The sequence below is a fragment of the Geotrypetes seraphini genome, chromosome 8 (genome assembly GCF_902459505.1).
Source record: "Geotrypetes seraphini chromosome 8, aGeoSer1.1, whole genome shotgun sequence".
NCBI lineage: Eukaryota > Metazoa > Chordata > Amphibia > Gymnophiona > Dermophiidae > Geotrypetes > Geotrypetes seraphini.
The window spans coordinates 188,135,686-188,152,738 of record NC_047091.1 but is presented as its reverse complement, the minus strand read 5'-3'; the positions used below and the strand labels follow the sequence as shown (position 1 = coordinate 188,152,738).

Genomic DNA, 17,053 nt, shown 5'->3' with positions numbered 1-17,053 from the left:
GGAGCAGGAACCGATGCTGAACTCGATGCAGAAGCCGGTGTGAACGATGCTGGCTTCACGATGCTCGATGCATGAGTCGCAGATGCAGGCTTCGAACAGACCGGTGAAACATCTGTCGAGGTCGAAGCAGATGGCTCCTTAGAAGACTCCATCTTAAACATGGACTCCCAAAGTAAGCAGCGCCGTTTAAAAGAGCGCGCTGTGAGCGTGGAACAAGGCCGGCACGATTTCGGAACGTGTTCAGGACCAAGACACTGAAGACAGCGCCGGTGTGGGTCCGTCAACGAAATCGCACGCTGGCACTTGCTGCACTTTTTAAAACCGGTGATAGGCCGGGACATAGGCCGGAAAAGTGACGTTGCTAGGTCGAAGGAGCTAGGTCGCAGCCACGAGGCCGGCCCAGCCGAACCGCCGGACGAAATAATTGTAACTTTTTTTTTTTTTTTTTTTTAAATAGAAATAAAAGTCAAAGAAAGTAAGTAAAACAATAAAACGCGGGGAAAGAAGGCAAAATACTGAAATTTCAGTCAGCGCAGAATTGAAGAGAACTTCTCAGCTCCGCGGAAAGAAAAGAACTGAGGAGACGCGCCCGGTACATCGGGCGGGAAGACACTGGCGCATGCGCGGTGCGGGCATCTCGAAACTTCTGAGTTTCTTCAAGCAAGACATGCTTGCAAGATGTCCGTATCGGGGCTCTGTCGGATGACATCACCCACTAGTGAGAATACCTGCCTGCTTGTCCTGGGATAAACTACATAACCTACTCTTTACCTCTCTAGAAAGGACAAATGTTCTTCCATTGTAACCCTCCGTTTTTTATCTCTTTTGTAATCCGCCTTGAACCGCAAGGTAATGGCGGAATAGAAATCTCTAATGTAATGTAATGTAATATAATTTTGGGTAACCATCTGCATGGCTATCTCAGTCATGATAAGGAAAAGACGACATTTATATCGATCCACATGTAATAATGTTCTACAAATGACCACCTCATACGTCAGTGGAATTGATGATTCCAATATGTTGTTAATCTTACCTCATATTGACCTCCAAAAGTTAAGTATCAAAGGACAATAGAACAACATATGATCCAATGTCTAGATGACAGTGCCAGCATCTATTAGATTTAGAACTGTCTAACCTAACCGGGATCCAAAAAGATCTATGTAACAGAAAAAACATGGGAAGTTATATACTTTCTTATATGAGTTCCACATAATTTATAATATTCCTTCAAATGTCGAAATGTGATTTCTCTCCTCTGTTTTAATCCTGTAAACCACCTTGAACCGAAAGGCTTATGCGCTATGGCTCTTAACTCTTCCATTATGATGTCATAGGAACATAGAAACATGATAACTTAACATAATAACAAATTTCTAGACCGCATAACCCTAAGTTCAATGCGGTTAACAAAAGATTATGCTATGAGAAAATACAAAAAAAGAAAATATAATACACATAGATTAGTTAGTCAAAAATTTGAAAAAAAGTTTTCTGTAATGTGTATAAGATGTAGATCTAATCAATAAAGGGCAAAAAATCTTTATCGTACTGAGCTGCTTGATAAGGAAGACAGTGACCATCTAGTCTGCCCATCCACAGTAACCATTATCTCTTTCTCTCTCTGAGAGATCCCATGTGCCTATTCCAGGCCCTTTTGAATTCAGACAAAGTCTTGTCTCCACCACCTCATCTGGGAGTCTGTTCCACGCATCTACCACCCTTTCTGTAAAAAAAATATTTCCTCAGGTTACTCCGGAGCTTATCACCTCTTAACCTCATCCTATGCCCTCTCATTGCAGAGTTTCCTTTCAAATGAAAGAGACTCGACTCATGCGCATTTATATTACGTAGATATTTAAACATCTCTATCATATCTCCCCTATCTTTTTGAAGGTGCAGCCTCCAGAATTGTACACAATATTCTAAATGAGGTCTCACCAAAGTCTTATATTGGGGCATCAATACCTCCTTTTCCCTACTAGCCATACCTCTCCCTATGCAACCTAGCATCTTTCTAGCTTTTGCCGTCACCGTTTCAACCTGTTTGGCCACCTTAAGATCATCACCCCAAGTCCCACCCAAATCCTGCTCTTCTGTCGTGTACAAAAGTTCTTCACCCCCTAAACTGTACTGTTCCCTCGGGTTTTTGCAGCCCAAATTCTTACAGCAATTGACTATGATTTAAATGTTTCATTTTCATGAATTGAGGTAACATGTATCTGTTCACTGGATGGAGACTGAGGTGATGGTTCATATGCAAAAACAATTTTTTCAGTGGTCTTTAAAGATTGAGGTCCATCTGGACATTTTAGTGTCAGCAGCTATTGCATTTGTTGACCAGACCTGTGACTGCAAAGAGTTTTGACAATTGGTTGTTTTGAAAACATTACGATAACCCAAAATACATTATTTTTATATTTGACCATTGTAATAAATATTGTTCTACTAAGTCATGCTATTTACTTTTCGAAAGCAAGAGAGGAAGTATAAACGGGACTGTATATAATAATTTCTCTTTCCTCCCCTTGCTTAGAAATATGTTCAAGATGTGCTGCGTGAGCAACTGGCAGAGATGACCTATAAAGCGCTTAAAGAACAAGGAGGCCATGTCTATGTGTGCGGTGATGTCACTATGGCTGGTGATGTTCTTAAGAGCATCCAGCACATTATGAGGCAGCAGGGGAGCCTGAGTGTGGAGGACTCCAGCTTTTTCATCAGCAAACTGAGGGTATGAGGTGGTATCTGAGGCATTAGTATAGTCACTTTTTTAGGGAGAACGAGAGGAACGTGTGCATATCTAAGGAAGAGGCAAGAGGGAAAGGAAAAGATCCATGGATACGGTTACCAGATTTTTGGTCGGAAAAAAGCAGATGTGTGATCTTGCCTCATTCCGTCCACAGTCCTGCCTCTCCCCTCCCCCCAAACTCCAGCCCTACACAAACGTCCTTTCTTTGGGACCATGTCTGCAGGGCATCTGTATATGCGCGGATGCAATGACATGCCTTCCAGACGTGGCTCTTATCTCAATGCTTTTCAAAACCCGGACAAACTGCCAGGTTTTGAAAAGCCGTCCGGACGCCTGGACAGACCTCTAAAAAGAGGACATATCCAGGTAAATGTGGACATGTGGAAACCCTATCTATGGGCATAATGAGCCTCTGATGAACAAAAGATGCAATGCTATTAAACTATTTCTTGTTCCCTGCAACTCCCTACTGCTCAGTATGGAGCTTTCTGTTTGCAGCAAACTTCTTAAGTGGTGTTTGTTACCATTTGTGTAAGCTGCTGACAATCCCTATGGAGGACTGGGCAAGGTAAAAATGTAATAGAACGCAGAATATTTTTATCTTTCAATTGAATCACCATGTACTTTCTCTACCTACCCCCCAGCAGTCTGGTAATACAGCAGTGAGCCTTGGCTGAGAGACCAGCATCAGTGAGCAAGGGGTCAATATTCAGCCACTAACAATGAGCATTTAGCTCACCACCAACAGTTAGAAACATAGAAACTGACTGCAGAAAAGGGCCACGGCCCATCTAGTCTGCCCACACTAATGACCCACCCCCTAACTCCCTTCATGAAGAGATCCCACATGCCAATCCCATTTTTTCTTAAAATCTGGCACACTGCTGGCCTCAATTACCTCTAGTGAAAGACTATTCCAGCGATCAACCACCCTTTCGGTGAAGAAATATTTTCTGGTGTCACCATGAAATTTCCCACCCCTGAGTTTCAACGGATGCCCTCTTGTTGCCGTGGGACCTTTAAGAAAAAAGTTATTTCTGGATATTCAAAATTGGGTCCTGTCAAAGCTTCTGCTTTGAATATCTGGTTGTTTTTGAGCTGGCTAACACATAGATGCTTAAGTCAATATTCAACACTTAAGTGGCCATGGCAGAGATAGGACTTTTTATGTGGTCTCATTTATGCGCTGAACCTGGCCACTTAAGGGCTGATTATCAGCACTTAAGCGACCCGACAGACTGAAAAGGTGACGGCGAAAGCTAGAAGAATGCTAGGGTGCATAGGGAGAGGTAAGGCCAGTAGGAAAAAGGGGGTATTGATGCCCCTGTATGAGACTTTGGTGAGATCTCATTTAGAATGTTGTGTAAAGTTCTGTAGGCCGCACCTTCAAAAAGATATTAAAAGGATGGAGTCAGTCCAGAGGAAGGCTACTAAAATAGTATGTGGTCTTCGTCATGAGGGTGGTCTTCAACCTAAAGATCTCAATCTGTATATTTTGGAGGAAAGATGGGAGAGGGGAGATATGATAGAGACGTTTAAATCCCTATGTGGCGTAAATGCGCATGAGTTGAGTCTCTTTCATTTGAAAGGAAACTCTGCAATGAGAGGGCATAGGATGAAGTTAAGAGGTGATAGGCTCAGGAGTAATCTAAGGAAATACTTTTTTACAGAAAGGGTGGTAAATGCGTGGAACAGTCTCCCGGAAGAGGTGATGGACACAGAGACTGTGTCTGATTTCAAGAAAGCCTGGGATAGGCTTGTGGGATCTCTTAAAGAGATAATGGTTACTGCTGATGGGCAGACTAGATGGGCCATTTGGCCTTTATCTGCCATCATGTTTCTGTTTCATGTGCTGACTCCACCCCCTGAAACATAGCCAGCTTTGAGTGAATTTCAGTGGCACTTAGCCAGTTAAATGCTTTTGGAAATTAGGGGCTCCATCCAAAATATTTAACAGTTCAGCAGCTGGCTAAATCGCTTTGAATATCAGCTGGAAAGTGTTCTCAAAGACGTAAGAGTCAGGATTGCTACCAGTAACATAGCCAAATATGGGAAAAATGGGTGGGCACAAAATGTCCCCTTTGCCCTCACCCCCACTCCTTAGCATCCCTGCCTGCAACTCAAGATATAAATTACCTGTGCTGTCAGGGACCCGCAAGCCCCTACAGCTAAATACCTCTTTGTGGCTGGCTGATTACTAAACTTGCGTTATGGAACTCTCTTGAACAAAATAAGAAATAATGGGGGTGCTTTACAAAGCTGTGCTATTTCAATGGGTGGCTCAGCATTTAGCATGCGCTGCTTGGCTGCACAGCTTGATAAAAGCCTACCAGTATGCATAATGGTCTTTTCTAAGGGTGTTATAAGCAATGTGTATGCAGTGATCCTTTTTGTTGTTCCATGTTGAAATTGCTTTATCAGGCTTAATAAAGTTATTTTAAAAATGATAGTAAATGGAGGAAGTTAGAAACATAGAAATAGACGGCAGATAAGGGCCACGGCCCATCCAGTCTGCCCACCCCAATGACCCTCCCCTACCTTTCTCTGTGAATAGATCCCACGTGTCTATCCCACTGGGATCTCCAGACTAAAGGTTGTTACCAATCACTGTGGGGATAATTTTATAAAAAGTTGCCTAAGAAGTCAAGGTTCATAAATTGCATCTATTTTATAAAGGTCACCTATGTGTTCTTATAGTGTAAAATAATCTCCATGAAAGATATACCTATTCCAAATCAAGTGTCAGTTTAAGAACATAAGAATTGCCATACTGGGACAGACCATCAAGCTCAGTATCCTGTTTCTAACAGTGGTCAACCCAGGTCCCAAGTACCAGGCAGCAACATTCCAGAGCTGAGATTGTGATGTCATAATGCCTCATTCCAGCAATGCCTAAGAGCCACCTCATCAGTGATGTCACAATGGCTTGACTGTCCTATAATTGGCTCACATAAGAGCTGCCATATTGGGACAGACTGAAGGTCCATCAAGCCTAGCATCCAGTTTCCAACAGTGGCCAACTCAGGTCCCAAACACCTAGCTAGATCCCGTTTATGCCCCATATGTGCATATTAAGTAAATTACACACATACTTGCCAGTCTCATCCCTTCCACCCCAGGGAATGCATATAGCTAGCTAGCTAGATAGATTCACATTAGGTATCTAAGTTCACATTAGGTTTTCTGAGCAGCTGCCTTTATACTCGTATACCTCTGGACAGCTACACAAGCATGTACTTGAACGTACACAACTGTGATCTATGTGCTCAAATCGCTTATATGATATTTTTTTAGGTCATATTATCAACCTCCCAGTTTTAATTTGTCTTATCTTTTCTTCGACTTAGGATGACAACCGATATCATGAAGACATTTTTGGTGTAACCCTACGCACGTATGAAGTAACAAACCGCCTTAGATCCGAGTCCATTGCATTCATTGAGGAAAGCAAAAAGGACACTGATGAGTATGTTTGTAATGCAGCTCTTTTTTCATCCGAATTCCCTTTATCCATGGCCCATTCTTAGGGATCTGGCTTATCATCCTTAAATACTAGCGTCCTGTCTTGATGTATCCTCTTGCCAGATATACGATGCATAGCTTTTATTTTTATTCTTGTATTACTCTATCATGTTCATTTATTTTTAATTTGTAATTTTTCCATAATATTTTTTGTTTTGCTCTGTTATTTGATGATTTTTATGTTTGTTATAGCTACTTGATATTGTATGCTGCCAAGTAGGATATAGCATACATCTGCCTCCCTGACTGACCTTTACGTCGGACCACTGGACCAAAAAGCACAGTTACTTACCGTAACAGGTGTTATCCAGGGACAGCAGGCATATATTCTCACATGTGGGTGACGTCATCTACGGAGCCCCAGCGCGGACAGCTTTTCAAGCAAACTTGCTAGAAGTTTCAAGTTTGCACACTGCACCACGCATGTGCTAGCCTTCTTGCCACTAGAGGGCGCATCCCCACCTCGTGGTCCTCAGTTCCATAACATAGCAAAGAAAGCCATCCCCGGGGAGGTGGGCGGGTTGTGAGAATATATGCCTGCTGTCCCTGGATAACACCTGTTAAGGTAAGTAACTGTGCTTTATCCCAGGACAAGCAGGCATGATATTCTCACATGTGGGTGACCTCCAAGCCAACCAAAAAAGGGCAGGTGGGAGGATGGCAATTATGAAAACAAATTACGTAACACCGACTGGCCAAACCGGCCGTCGCTTCTGGACAAAGTATCCAGACAGTAGTGGGAGGTGAACGTATGAACCGAAGACCAAGTGGCAGCTTTACAAATGTCCTCCATAGGTGTAGATCGGAGGAAAGCCACAGAAGCTGCCATCGCCCGGACTTTATGACCCGTAACGCGACCCGCAAGCGGGAGACCAGCCTGAGCGTAGCAAAAAGAAATGCAAGCAGCTAACCAGTTGGACAAGGTGCGCTTTGAAACCGGGTGTCCCAAACGATTAGGATCAAAGGACAAAAATAATTGAGAAACCTTCCGATAAGACTTGGAGCGTTGGAGATAAAAGGCCAACGCCCTCTTACAGTCAAGGGTATGAAGCGCCGCCTCACCAGGATGAGAATGGGGCTTCGGAAAAAACACCGGAAGGACAATAGACTGATTGAGGTGGAAATCAGACACAACCTTAGGTAAAAATTTGGGATGGGTGCGAAGAACCACCTTATCATGATGAAAGACCGTGAAAGGAGGATCCGCAACCAAGGACTGTAACTCACTGATTCGACGAGCAGATGTGAGTGCAATCAAAAAGACTACTTTCCAAGTCAGAAACTTAAGATGCGACTTGTCGATGGGTTCAAAGGGAGGCTTCATAAGCTGAGCCAAGACCACATTAAGATCCCACACCACCGAAGGAGGTTTCAGAGGAGGATGGATATTCACTAGCCCCTTCATGAAACGTGTCACCAGAGGATGAAGAGAGAGAGAACGACCCTCAAGATGCCGATGGAATGCTGCAATGGCACTGAGATGCACCCGAATGGAAGTCGTTTTCAGGCCAGACTCAGACAAATGCAAAAGATATTCCAGAATCGAATCCACAGGCACCGAATCTGGTCGCAGACTATTCAAAGAACACCAGGATGTAAACCTGGTCCATTTCTGAGTATAGCAAAGTCGAGTCGAGACCTTACGCGAGGCCTCCAAAACGTCCCTCACGGCCCGAGAGACCGGAAACGAAGTCAGAGGGAGAGAAACCAAGCAGTCAGATGTAAAGACTGAAGATTGGGATGCAACAGCGAACCCCGACTCTGAGACAGCAGAGAGGGAAACACCGGTAGAAGCAGAGGTTCCCTGGTACTGAGTTGAAGAAGTAGGGAGAACCAGGGCTGCCTTGGCCACCGAGGTGCAATGAGGATCATGGATGCTCCGGTCGATCTGAGATGAACCAGCGTTCTCAAAATCAGAGGGAACGGCGGAAACGCATAAAGGAACCTCCCCTCCCATTCGAGGAGGAAGGCATCCGCTTCGAGACGATCCGGAGTGTAGATCCGAGAGCAATAGAGGGGTAACTTGCGATTCTCCGGAGAGGCGAACAGATCCACTTGAGGAGTTCCCCAGCGGTCGAAAACCTCGCGAAGTACTCGGGAGTTCAGAGACCATTCGTGCGGCTGGAGAAGACGACTGAGTTTGTCTGCCAGCTGGTTCTGCTCTCCCTGAATGTAGACCGCCCGCAGGAATATATTCTGGGAAATTGCCCAGTCCCAAAGACGGAGAGCCTCTCGGCATAGAGGCCAAGAGCCCGTACCCCCCTGTTTGTTGACATAGTACATCGCTGATTGTCCGTCCGCACGAGTACTACCTGGTCGCGCAGCAGGTGGACAAAAGCTCGCGCAGCCAGAAAAATGGCGCGAAGCTCCAGCACATTGATGTGGCACCGACGGTCCTCGACCGACCACAGACCCTGCGTCCTCAGACCGTCCAGGTGCGCTCCCCACGCGTACTCGGAAGAGTCCGTCGTCAAGACCTTGGTGTGAGGAGGAACGCGAAACAGCAAACCCCCTGACAAAGTGGAAGAGTCGGTCCACCAACGGAGCGATCGACGTAAACAAGGAGTTACTGATATCCGGGAAGACACCGGATCGCGATCCTGGCGCCACTGCGACGCCAGAGTCCATTGCGCGATTCTCAGGTGCAAGCGAGCGAACGGCGTGACGTGAACCGTCGACGCCATGTGACCCAGCAAAACCATCATGTGCTGGGCCGACACCTGCGATTGCCCTCGACAATGACGACTCCACCGAAGCAGAGTCTCCCGCCGGGCCGGGGGGAGAAAAGCGCGAAGGCGAACCGTGTCCAGCACGGCCCCAATGCACTGGAGAGACTGCGCCGGACGCAATTGGGACTTGGGGAAGTTCACTTCGAACCCCAGGTCCTGTAAAAGACTGATAGTCTGTCGGGTCGCTAAGATAACCGCCTCCCTGGACGGGGCTTTGATCAGCCAATCGTCCAGATAGGGAAAGACCTGTAGACCCCTCGAGCGCAGGGCCGCCGCCACCACCACCATACACTTGGTGAATACCCGAGGGGAAGATGCCAGCCCGAAGGGAAGAACCCGATACTGCAGGTGCAAATCCCCGACCTGAAAACGCAAGAACCTGCGGCAAGCGGGATGCACCGGAACATGGGTGTAAGCTTCCTTCAAGTCCAGGGAGCACATCCAATCCCCCTCCTCCAAAAGAGGATAGAGAACCGGGAGCGATAACATACGGAACTTCTCCCGGACCAGGAACTTGTTGAGCTTCCGGAGGTCCAAAATGGGGCGCAAGTCCCCGGTCTTTTTTGGGACCAAAAAGTAACGGGAGTAAAACCCCAGGCCCATCTGATCGCGAGGCACCACCTCGACCGCCCTGAGGCTCAACAAGGCCCTGGCTTCCTCCAGGAGAAGGGCCAGCTGGTTTCGATTGGGAGGGCAAGCCCCGGGGGGCAAGTCCGGAGGCGGACAGGAGAAGTTCAGCGAATAGCCGTCTGAGATTATCCCGAGCACCCAGGCGTCCGACGTGATCACCGACCAGGCCCCGGCAAAGGCCGTCAGCCGACCCCCGATGGGGAGGGGGTAGCTCGATATTGCGGTGAGGGCCCGCCCCCAACCGCCTATCCCGTCAAAAGGACGGCGCGGCCTTGGCGGCCCCCTGCGCGGCAGGTTTAGAGGGGCCGCCTCTACTCTGCTGGGACTGTCTTCGAGGGGGCGGTCTGGAGAAGGCCGGTGTGGACTTCTGAGGGTATCTCCTCGGAGGCTGTCTGAAGGGACGCTGGGCAGGAGCCTTAGGCTTCGGCTTCACCAGAGAAGCCAGGGAGCGTTCCTGTTTGGAAAGTCGCTCCGTCGCCGCATCCAAAGTGTCATCAAACAATTCCACCCCAACGCAAGGCAAATTAGCCAGGCGTTCCTGCAAATTGGACTCCATTTCGAGGGTACGAAGCCACGCCAGCCGGCGCATGGCCACTGCACAGGCGGACACCCTCGAGGCGAGTTCAAATGCATCATAAACCGCATGGAATAAATATAGGCGCAGCTGGGTCAGGTTGGAACTAAAGGTGGCGAACCGGTCCCTATGCGACTCAGGCAGCACCTCACGAAAGGAGGGGAGGTCCTTCACCATCGTACGGAGGAAGGAAGAGTACGAGAAGGCATAGTTCAGGACCCTGGTAGCCATCAGAGAGTTCGCATAGAGACGGCGCCCAAATTTGTCAAGGGTCCGGCCCTCCCTGCTAGGCGGGACCGTCGCCGAGACCCGGGAAGGCTGAGATTTCTTAACCGCCGATTCCACCAGGAGCGAAGTATGGGAAAGTTGGCCCTTCTCAAATCCCTTGATGGGAAGGGTGCGATACTTAGACTCCATTTTGGCGGGGACCACAGCGACCGTCAATGGAGCCTCAAGATTCCTCAGAAAGGTCTGACAGAGGACCTTGTTAATTGGAAGGCGCGGCGACTCCCTGGGGGGGGCAGGAAGATCCTGCTCCTCCAAAAACTCCTTGGTGTAAGTGGACCCTTCAGACAAGTCAACACCCAAAGCCGCAGCCATATCCTGCACAAACCTCGTAAAGGATGAGGGTTTAGCAGGAGGAGAGGGAGACCGAGACTTCCCGGCAGAGCCGAAGGGAGAGGCCTGGTTGGAGTATCTGGGCTCCCTACCCGACCCCGACCCCAACGAGGCACAGTCCTGCGACCTCGACGGAGTCGGAGACCGGGTGCGCCTGGAGGAACCCCTCGGGGATCCCCCCGGGGTCCGAGGCACCGAGGCCCGACCCTTCGGCCCGGGCGAGGAAGCCCGAGAGCTCTCCCTGGCCGGAGACCGGAACAAAATGGGGTTATCGACACGCAAGTCCCGTACCTGCAAGGCACCGCCCCCGGCCGGTGACGAGCGACCACGCCGCCGAGGCGAGGTCCGAGACCGCTTAGCCTTCCTCGGCCTGCGCCTCGCTCGAGACCTGCCCAAGGGAGATGAACCCCTCGAGGACCCCGAGGACGAAGACGAAAGTCTTCGTACTCGGCGCCCCTTGTCCTTCGGGCGCACACTACGCTCCGGCGGATCTCGCGAAGCCGGGTCCGAGGGAACTACCGAGGTCGAGGCCGTGGGCGCCTCGGGAGCCGAGGCCCCGGTACCCGAGACCGAGGTCGCCAACTGCGGGGCCACCGGGGCCGAAGCCCCCGAGGCCGAAGCTGCCGAGGCCGAAGCCTGGTGCAGCTGGTCAATGGCCCCGGTGAGCTCCGAGGCGATTAACGCCCGGAGCAATTCCTGGAACACGGGGATTGACATCCCCTGCGGCAAGACCTGCCGCTGCTCCTCGGAGGGCGACCTCGGTCTCGAGTATTCCCTCGGGGCAGCGGACGCTGGCAACTTGGGCTTCACTGAGGCGGACCCACCCGCCGACGAGCCCGAGGATGGCTTCTTGGATGGAGCTGAGGAGGGAAGCGGAGACTTACCCGAGGCCTTGGAAGAGGCCAGCTGCTTCGAAGGCACCGAGGCCCGAGGCGAAGCCGACGGTCCCGAAGCTGAGGTCGAGGCCGATGTCGAGGCCGAGGTCAAGGCCGGGGCCGAAGCCGAGGCCGAACTCGAGGCCTTCCCCGGCGGGGACTCTACAGAGAAAAGTTCCGCCATGCGGGCCTTGCGGCGTTTAAGTGCCCGCTTCTGAAAAGTGGCACACTTATCGCAGGATGCCGTCGGGTGTTGGGGCCCCAAACACCGCAAACAGCACCCGTGCGGGTCAGTAATCGAAAGGAGTCTTTCACAGCGCCCGCACTTTTTGAAGCCCGTTACGGGCCGGGACATGGGCCCACAAGAGAGCCGGGAACAAGCGAGGTTCCTCGGCCACGACTACCGGGAGCCCCCGGTAGTAACGGATACGAAAGTTTTTTTTTGTTTTTTTTGAAAAAGAAAGAAATAAAGCAAAAAAAAGACGAAAAAACGCAGCGACCGTGCGAAAAACCCTACACAGCCGCGGCGACAGAAGGCACAATTAGCACAAATTCTCCACAGGGCTTCTGGCTCCGCGGATGAAAAAGAACTGAGGACCACGAGGTGGGGATGCGCCCTCTAGTGGCAAGAAGGCTAGCACATGCGTGGTGCAGTGTGCAAACTTGAAACTTCTAGCAAGTTTGCTTGAAAAGCTGTCCGCGCTGGGGCTCCGTAGATGACGTCACCCACATGTGAGAATATCATGCCTGCTTGTCCTGGGATAAACCCACCATGCTTCAATGACGCACAAACTTACAAAGCTATTTTACCTTATCTTAGGCTCTGTCCATACGGGAAATTATGTAATTTAAACCACCATAGGCTATGTCTTCTCAGAAAATACTTAAATTTTTAACACACCCTATGTCCACTGTCTATATCTCCAAATCTGTATGTTATCACTATACTGTAAAAGCTGAAATTTATACCTCTATGTACACCAAGAGCTCCTTTTAAGCAGGCGGTAATTTTTCAGCTAGCTCGTGCTATAACGCGCGCTAATCTTGTGCGGGTGCTAAAAACACTAGCACACCTTAGTAAAAGGAGCCCCAAGTTTGTCTTCCTTATACTGTGAATGTAATTTTGTAACCCATTCTGAGCTCCTTTGGGAGGATGGGCTAAATAAATGACTAAATATAAAATTAAAAACATAAAGACCCCAAATTCAAATGCGGATGTTCCTGACTTTTACATCTTTTTGCTGAGCTGCAGTGGCCATAGTGCATCCTTCTGCGATTCTTTCCTGCGCTCTAAGGGCCCGTTTTACAAATCTGCGCGGCAGCCCTCTAAATCTCTATGGGCTTCGGGGTCGTTACCGCGCTGCAGCCGCTAGCGCAGCTTTGTAAAACAGGCCTTAAGTCATTTTGACTGCAGCCATAAAATCCCTGTTTTCTATTGATTTCCTTTATGGCCAGGCACTAATATTTCAGCTCAAAACTATCAGCCTGAATTTGCACAATTCAAAACTAAATTCTTACTCAAATAGAGCCATCCATTTCACCAAAACTGTTTCTTCAGGAGCCACATAATCTCTATTGCCGCAAAGAAACAAGTCATGCCAGAGTGCCTTTAGCAATCATCAGGTCAGCACTTCCCACCATGATTAAAGAGGCGGAAAGGGCTCTGGTGTTAAGAAGTTTGATCATGTAACACCTCTCCTTAAAAAAGCACACTGGCTTCCGGTAGCTCACCGGATAACGTATAAATTATGTCTGCTCACATTCAGATCATTACTCTATAAAACTCCTGCTTTCATCTATAAATTATTAATTCCATATACTTCAAATAGAATTTTGAGATCCAATGAACAGCATTTGCTAACAATTCCTTCTCTCAAAATTATTAATACAAGGCGACAATTTATTTTTTCTGTTACGGCTCCTCAAGCCTGGAATTCTCTTCCTATTTACTTGAGGGAAGAATACAATTTGGAAAAATTCAAAAGTAAATTGAAGAGTTTTCTTTTTAAAGACGCATTTGAAAATTAGTTATCCAGTCAATTTTAATCTGACTCTATTATTTTATTGAAGCTTTTTAACTTTACCTCCCCTCTTGTTTTTTCCCTAAATGTCTCACTTTCTGTCAAGTTCTTTTCCTTTTTCCTTCTGGTTTTAGTTTTGTCAAGTTTGTTAATAGTCCCATAGGACTTTGTTTTTGTCATGCATTGTTTTGTTTCCCCAACACTGTATTTTTATTATGTACATCGCTTAGAATCAAGATTAAGCGATTAATCAAAATTTTATTAAACTTGAAACTTAACTCTGTGCTAACTATAAAGAATCCTAACTCAGTGGGATAAATATTTAATGTATCACTCCTATGAAGAAGTCTATACTCAAGCACTCGCACTCCACTTTTATAGTTTCTCTATACTTGGAGCTTGATATTACCTTCCTAGGAGCGAAAACCTGGAACGACCAGAACGGAACCCAACTACACCGCATTCCGGAAAAACCTGAAAACCTACCTCTTTGACACTTGAACATCTTAGATCTTCCCCCCCCCCCCATTTCTCCTCCCCTTCTCTTCCTGCCTCTTTCCGCTTCCTCTCACTTCTCTTTGTAAGTCACCTTGAGCCTGCTTAGGTATGCGCGACACAGAAATAGAAGATTAGATTAGTAGTATGGGGAAACCTCGCCGGCACCCCTGCTGATTTAGATCTGTAATTGTTCTAGTGGCAGCACAGGAAGGTGGGCACAGCAATAAGAGCAGAGCACCATGCTCTCATCGCTGTGAACGGGTGAGCCAGTTGATGGAGGCTTTTGACAATCTTAGCCAAGTGTCCCAATTATTTACATGTGTAAACTAGCAAAACTTCCAAGGGGGCTAGCATTTTCAGTTAGAGATTTAGGGCATACCCCACCTGTATCTCCACCCCTGGTACATGCCAATGGCGGCCTGGGGCACCGGCAGTCACTTCCCCTTCTAGCACCAGCTGGAAGCATCTTAATAAAATGTCATCTCCTGCTGAAGCGGGGCCAGTCCCACAGCTCTTATCGCAGGAGATGCCACTGAAAGGGGCAACTGCTCAGCGGGAGATCCCAGCTCCTCAGCAAGAGCACAGAATGACCCACAAAAGCAGGAGTCATGGCAGGTCTGAAATCCCAATATACGTATATAGCCAATCTATGTGTGTAGATGATTTTAGTTTTTATTTATTGGGATTTATTAACCGTCTTTTCGTGAAGAGATTCACTCAAAGCAATTTACAATACATTGAATAGAAATCAACTACTCTTTGAAGTATTTTTCCTAGCTCACAATCTACCTGTAGTATCTGGGGCAATGTGAGATTAAGGGTCCCTAAACACTATACCTAGGGACCAAGGTCAGTATACTCCAATAATACAACTCAAATCAGAACCCTACACGGAAAAAGATACAGACTCTGCAACACTAAAGGCCTTAATCGCATAAATTCATCATCCACACAACATAGCATACCAGCAAGAAGAAAAAAAGAAGTGGAGAAAAAGGCCTCAGTTCGGCTTCATCTGGACAAAAAAAAGCTCCACTCCTTCAAAGGCACCACTCTTGCATGTAAACCAAAAAATGTATGAAAGAAAGTACTGTGATAGCCTGCAGAGTAATATCAAACAGCACGCCGGGGCACTCACGCCCCCATGTGGTGATATCAGTGGGCTAGTGAGAGCTGTAGCACTACGGTCCAGGATATAGCATAAGAGGCAGTTAAAGAGGAAAAAACCCCACTTAGCTGCTACTGGCATCCAGACAGTTCACACTTCAAAACTCCTCCAAAGCCAGGCAGCCAATCAACCCAATGGGGAACCCTCCGTTTCGCTTCGTATCGCTGCGTCAGGGGTGTAGGCTCCACTGCCGCACATGCATATTTCCAGACCCACCATACTTCTCAGGCTCTCATACCACTTCACCGATCAGTAGTGGCGATACGATCAATTAAGGGCCCCCCACCTTTACAAAATAGGATTAGGTTTTTTTATCACCAGCCCCTGCGGTATTATCTCCGCTCATAGGAATTCTATGAATGTCTCAGCTAATACCACCGCAGCCAGCGATAAAAAAGTCTAACACGGTTTCGTAAAAGGGAGAGGGTAAGTTCTTTCTTGTTAGACACTGCTGTTATTGTTTATACTTTCAGATTACATTCTTTATGGAGTGTTTTATATTGTAATTTATATGAGTTTGTTCTGTGATTACAGGGTTTTCTGCTCATAACTGGAATATTTTGATCTCTCATTTGATGATGGTTGCCAAACTGCTCATACAGACCTACATCCAACTTTTGAAGCTGGAAGAAAAACGGGTTTTGTATTTCAAGGACAATGCTGAACCTTTTCTACAGGACTCCAAGAGAATTATGCTGCCTCTTGTCCTGTTATGACCTTGTCCTGTGGCAAGATACATATCTATATTCAGTTTATTTTAGCATTTCTGAGGGACTGATGCTAATATGTGCTGCTTTACAATTGCCATGAAACAATGGTGTGCTATGAAGCAAAAAAATGAAGAATGCATGATTTGTTTTGGATTCTGATATTTTTACTGTTGGTAGGGGAAATATATTGATTTGTCTTATGTTTTATTTTCTTCCTCAAGCAAGAAAGACTGAAGAAAACTGATAGGTTTTGGGGTTTTTTTTAAGATCCCTTTTTTGGAGCACCAATTGGAAGATAGCATCTTTCTACCCCATACCCTGCACCCTGATAATGGGTTCTCATCCATGCTTATTGCATGCCACACGATCTACCACACCCCCTCCTCCTAAGTGTTTCTACCATCTATACTTCCACTTCCAGAGTCATTTAAACGTGCCACTATTCTAATTGTGAATCACAAAACAACTTGGCTAAGCAAAATCGATGTGGTGCATTGCAAAGTTTTGTGATTATCTCCACCTTGGGTGTATTGAGTTTTGTTTCTTTTCTTTGCATTCTAAAGTCTTAGGAGGGTTGAAGGTGTGAGACTGGTGCCACACATGACAGTCCAAAATAACCATATAGTTTCTAGAACATGATACAGAGGTTGGACTATCCATTCCATTGTTTGCTACATACTTAAATTCTGAAATGCATGTGCTAAAGGTGAGACTACAGGCTAAGATCTGTCTTGCTTATTCTTCCCCACCCCAAAAAAAAAAAAAAAGTTCTGTTTAAATATGGATCTCACAGGAATTAAAACTGCAAGAAAACAGTTCTGTCAAGATTTTTAAAAAAAAAAAAGATAACTCTGCAGCACTTCTTTAGACCAGGCCACTGCATGCAACTGTACATGATAGATTTGGTTGGCCCGTGTGCCTAAGGCCTCGCCCATAGGAGGGGCCTTAGGCAACTG

At 47.1% G+C, this 17,053-nt stretch overlaps 1 protein-coding gene across 4 annotated transcripts in view; it reads left to right on the top strand.

Annotated features, from left to right (window-relative positions):
• The window catches only part of NOS1 (nitric oxide synthase 1), a 412,853-nt gene extending 395,984 nt beyond the window's left edge, over positions 1-16,869 (top strand). For all 4 annotated transcript variants that reach the window (XM_033956098.1, XM_033956097.1, XM_033956099.1 and 1 more), the window contains exons 27-29: positions 2,540-2,734; positions 6,100-6,218; positions 15,922-16,869. In XM_033956098.1, coding sequence (XP_033811989.1) covers positions 2,540-2,734; positions 6,100-6,218; positions 15,922-15,937 — 330 coding nt within the window. In that variant the 3' untranslated portion in view covers positions 15,938-16,869. The remainder of the gene's footprint in view (positions 1-2,539; positions 2,735-6,099; positions 6,219-15,921) is intronic.
• Positions 16,870-17,053: the final 184 nt, after the last annotated feature.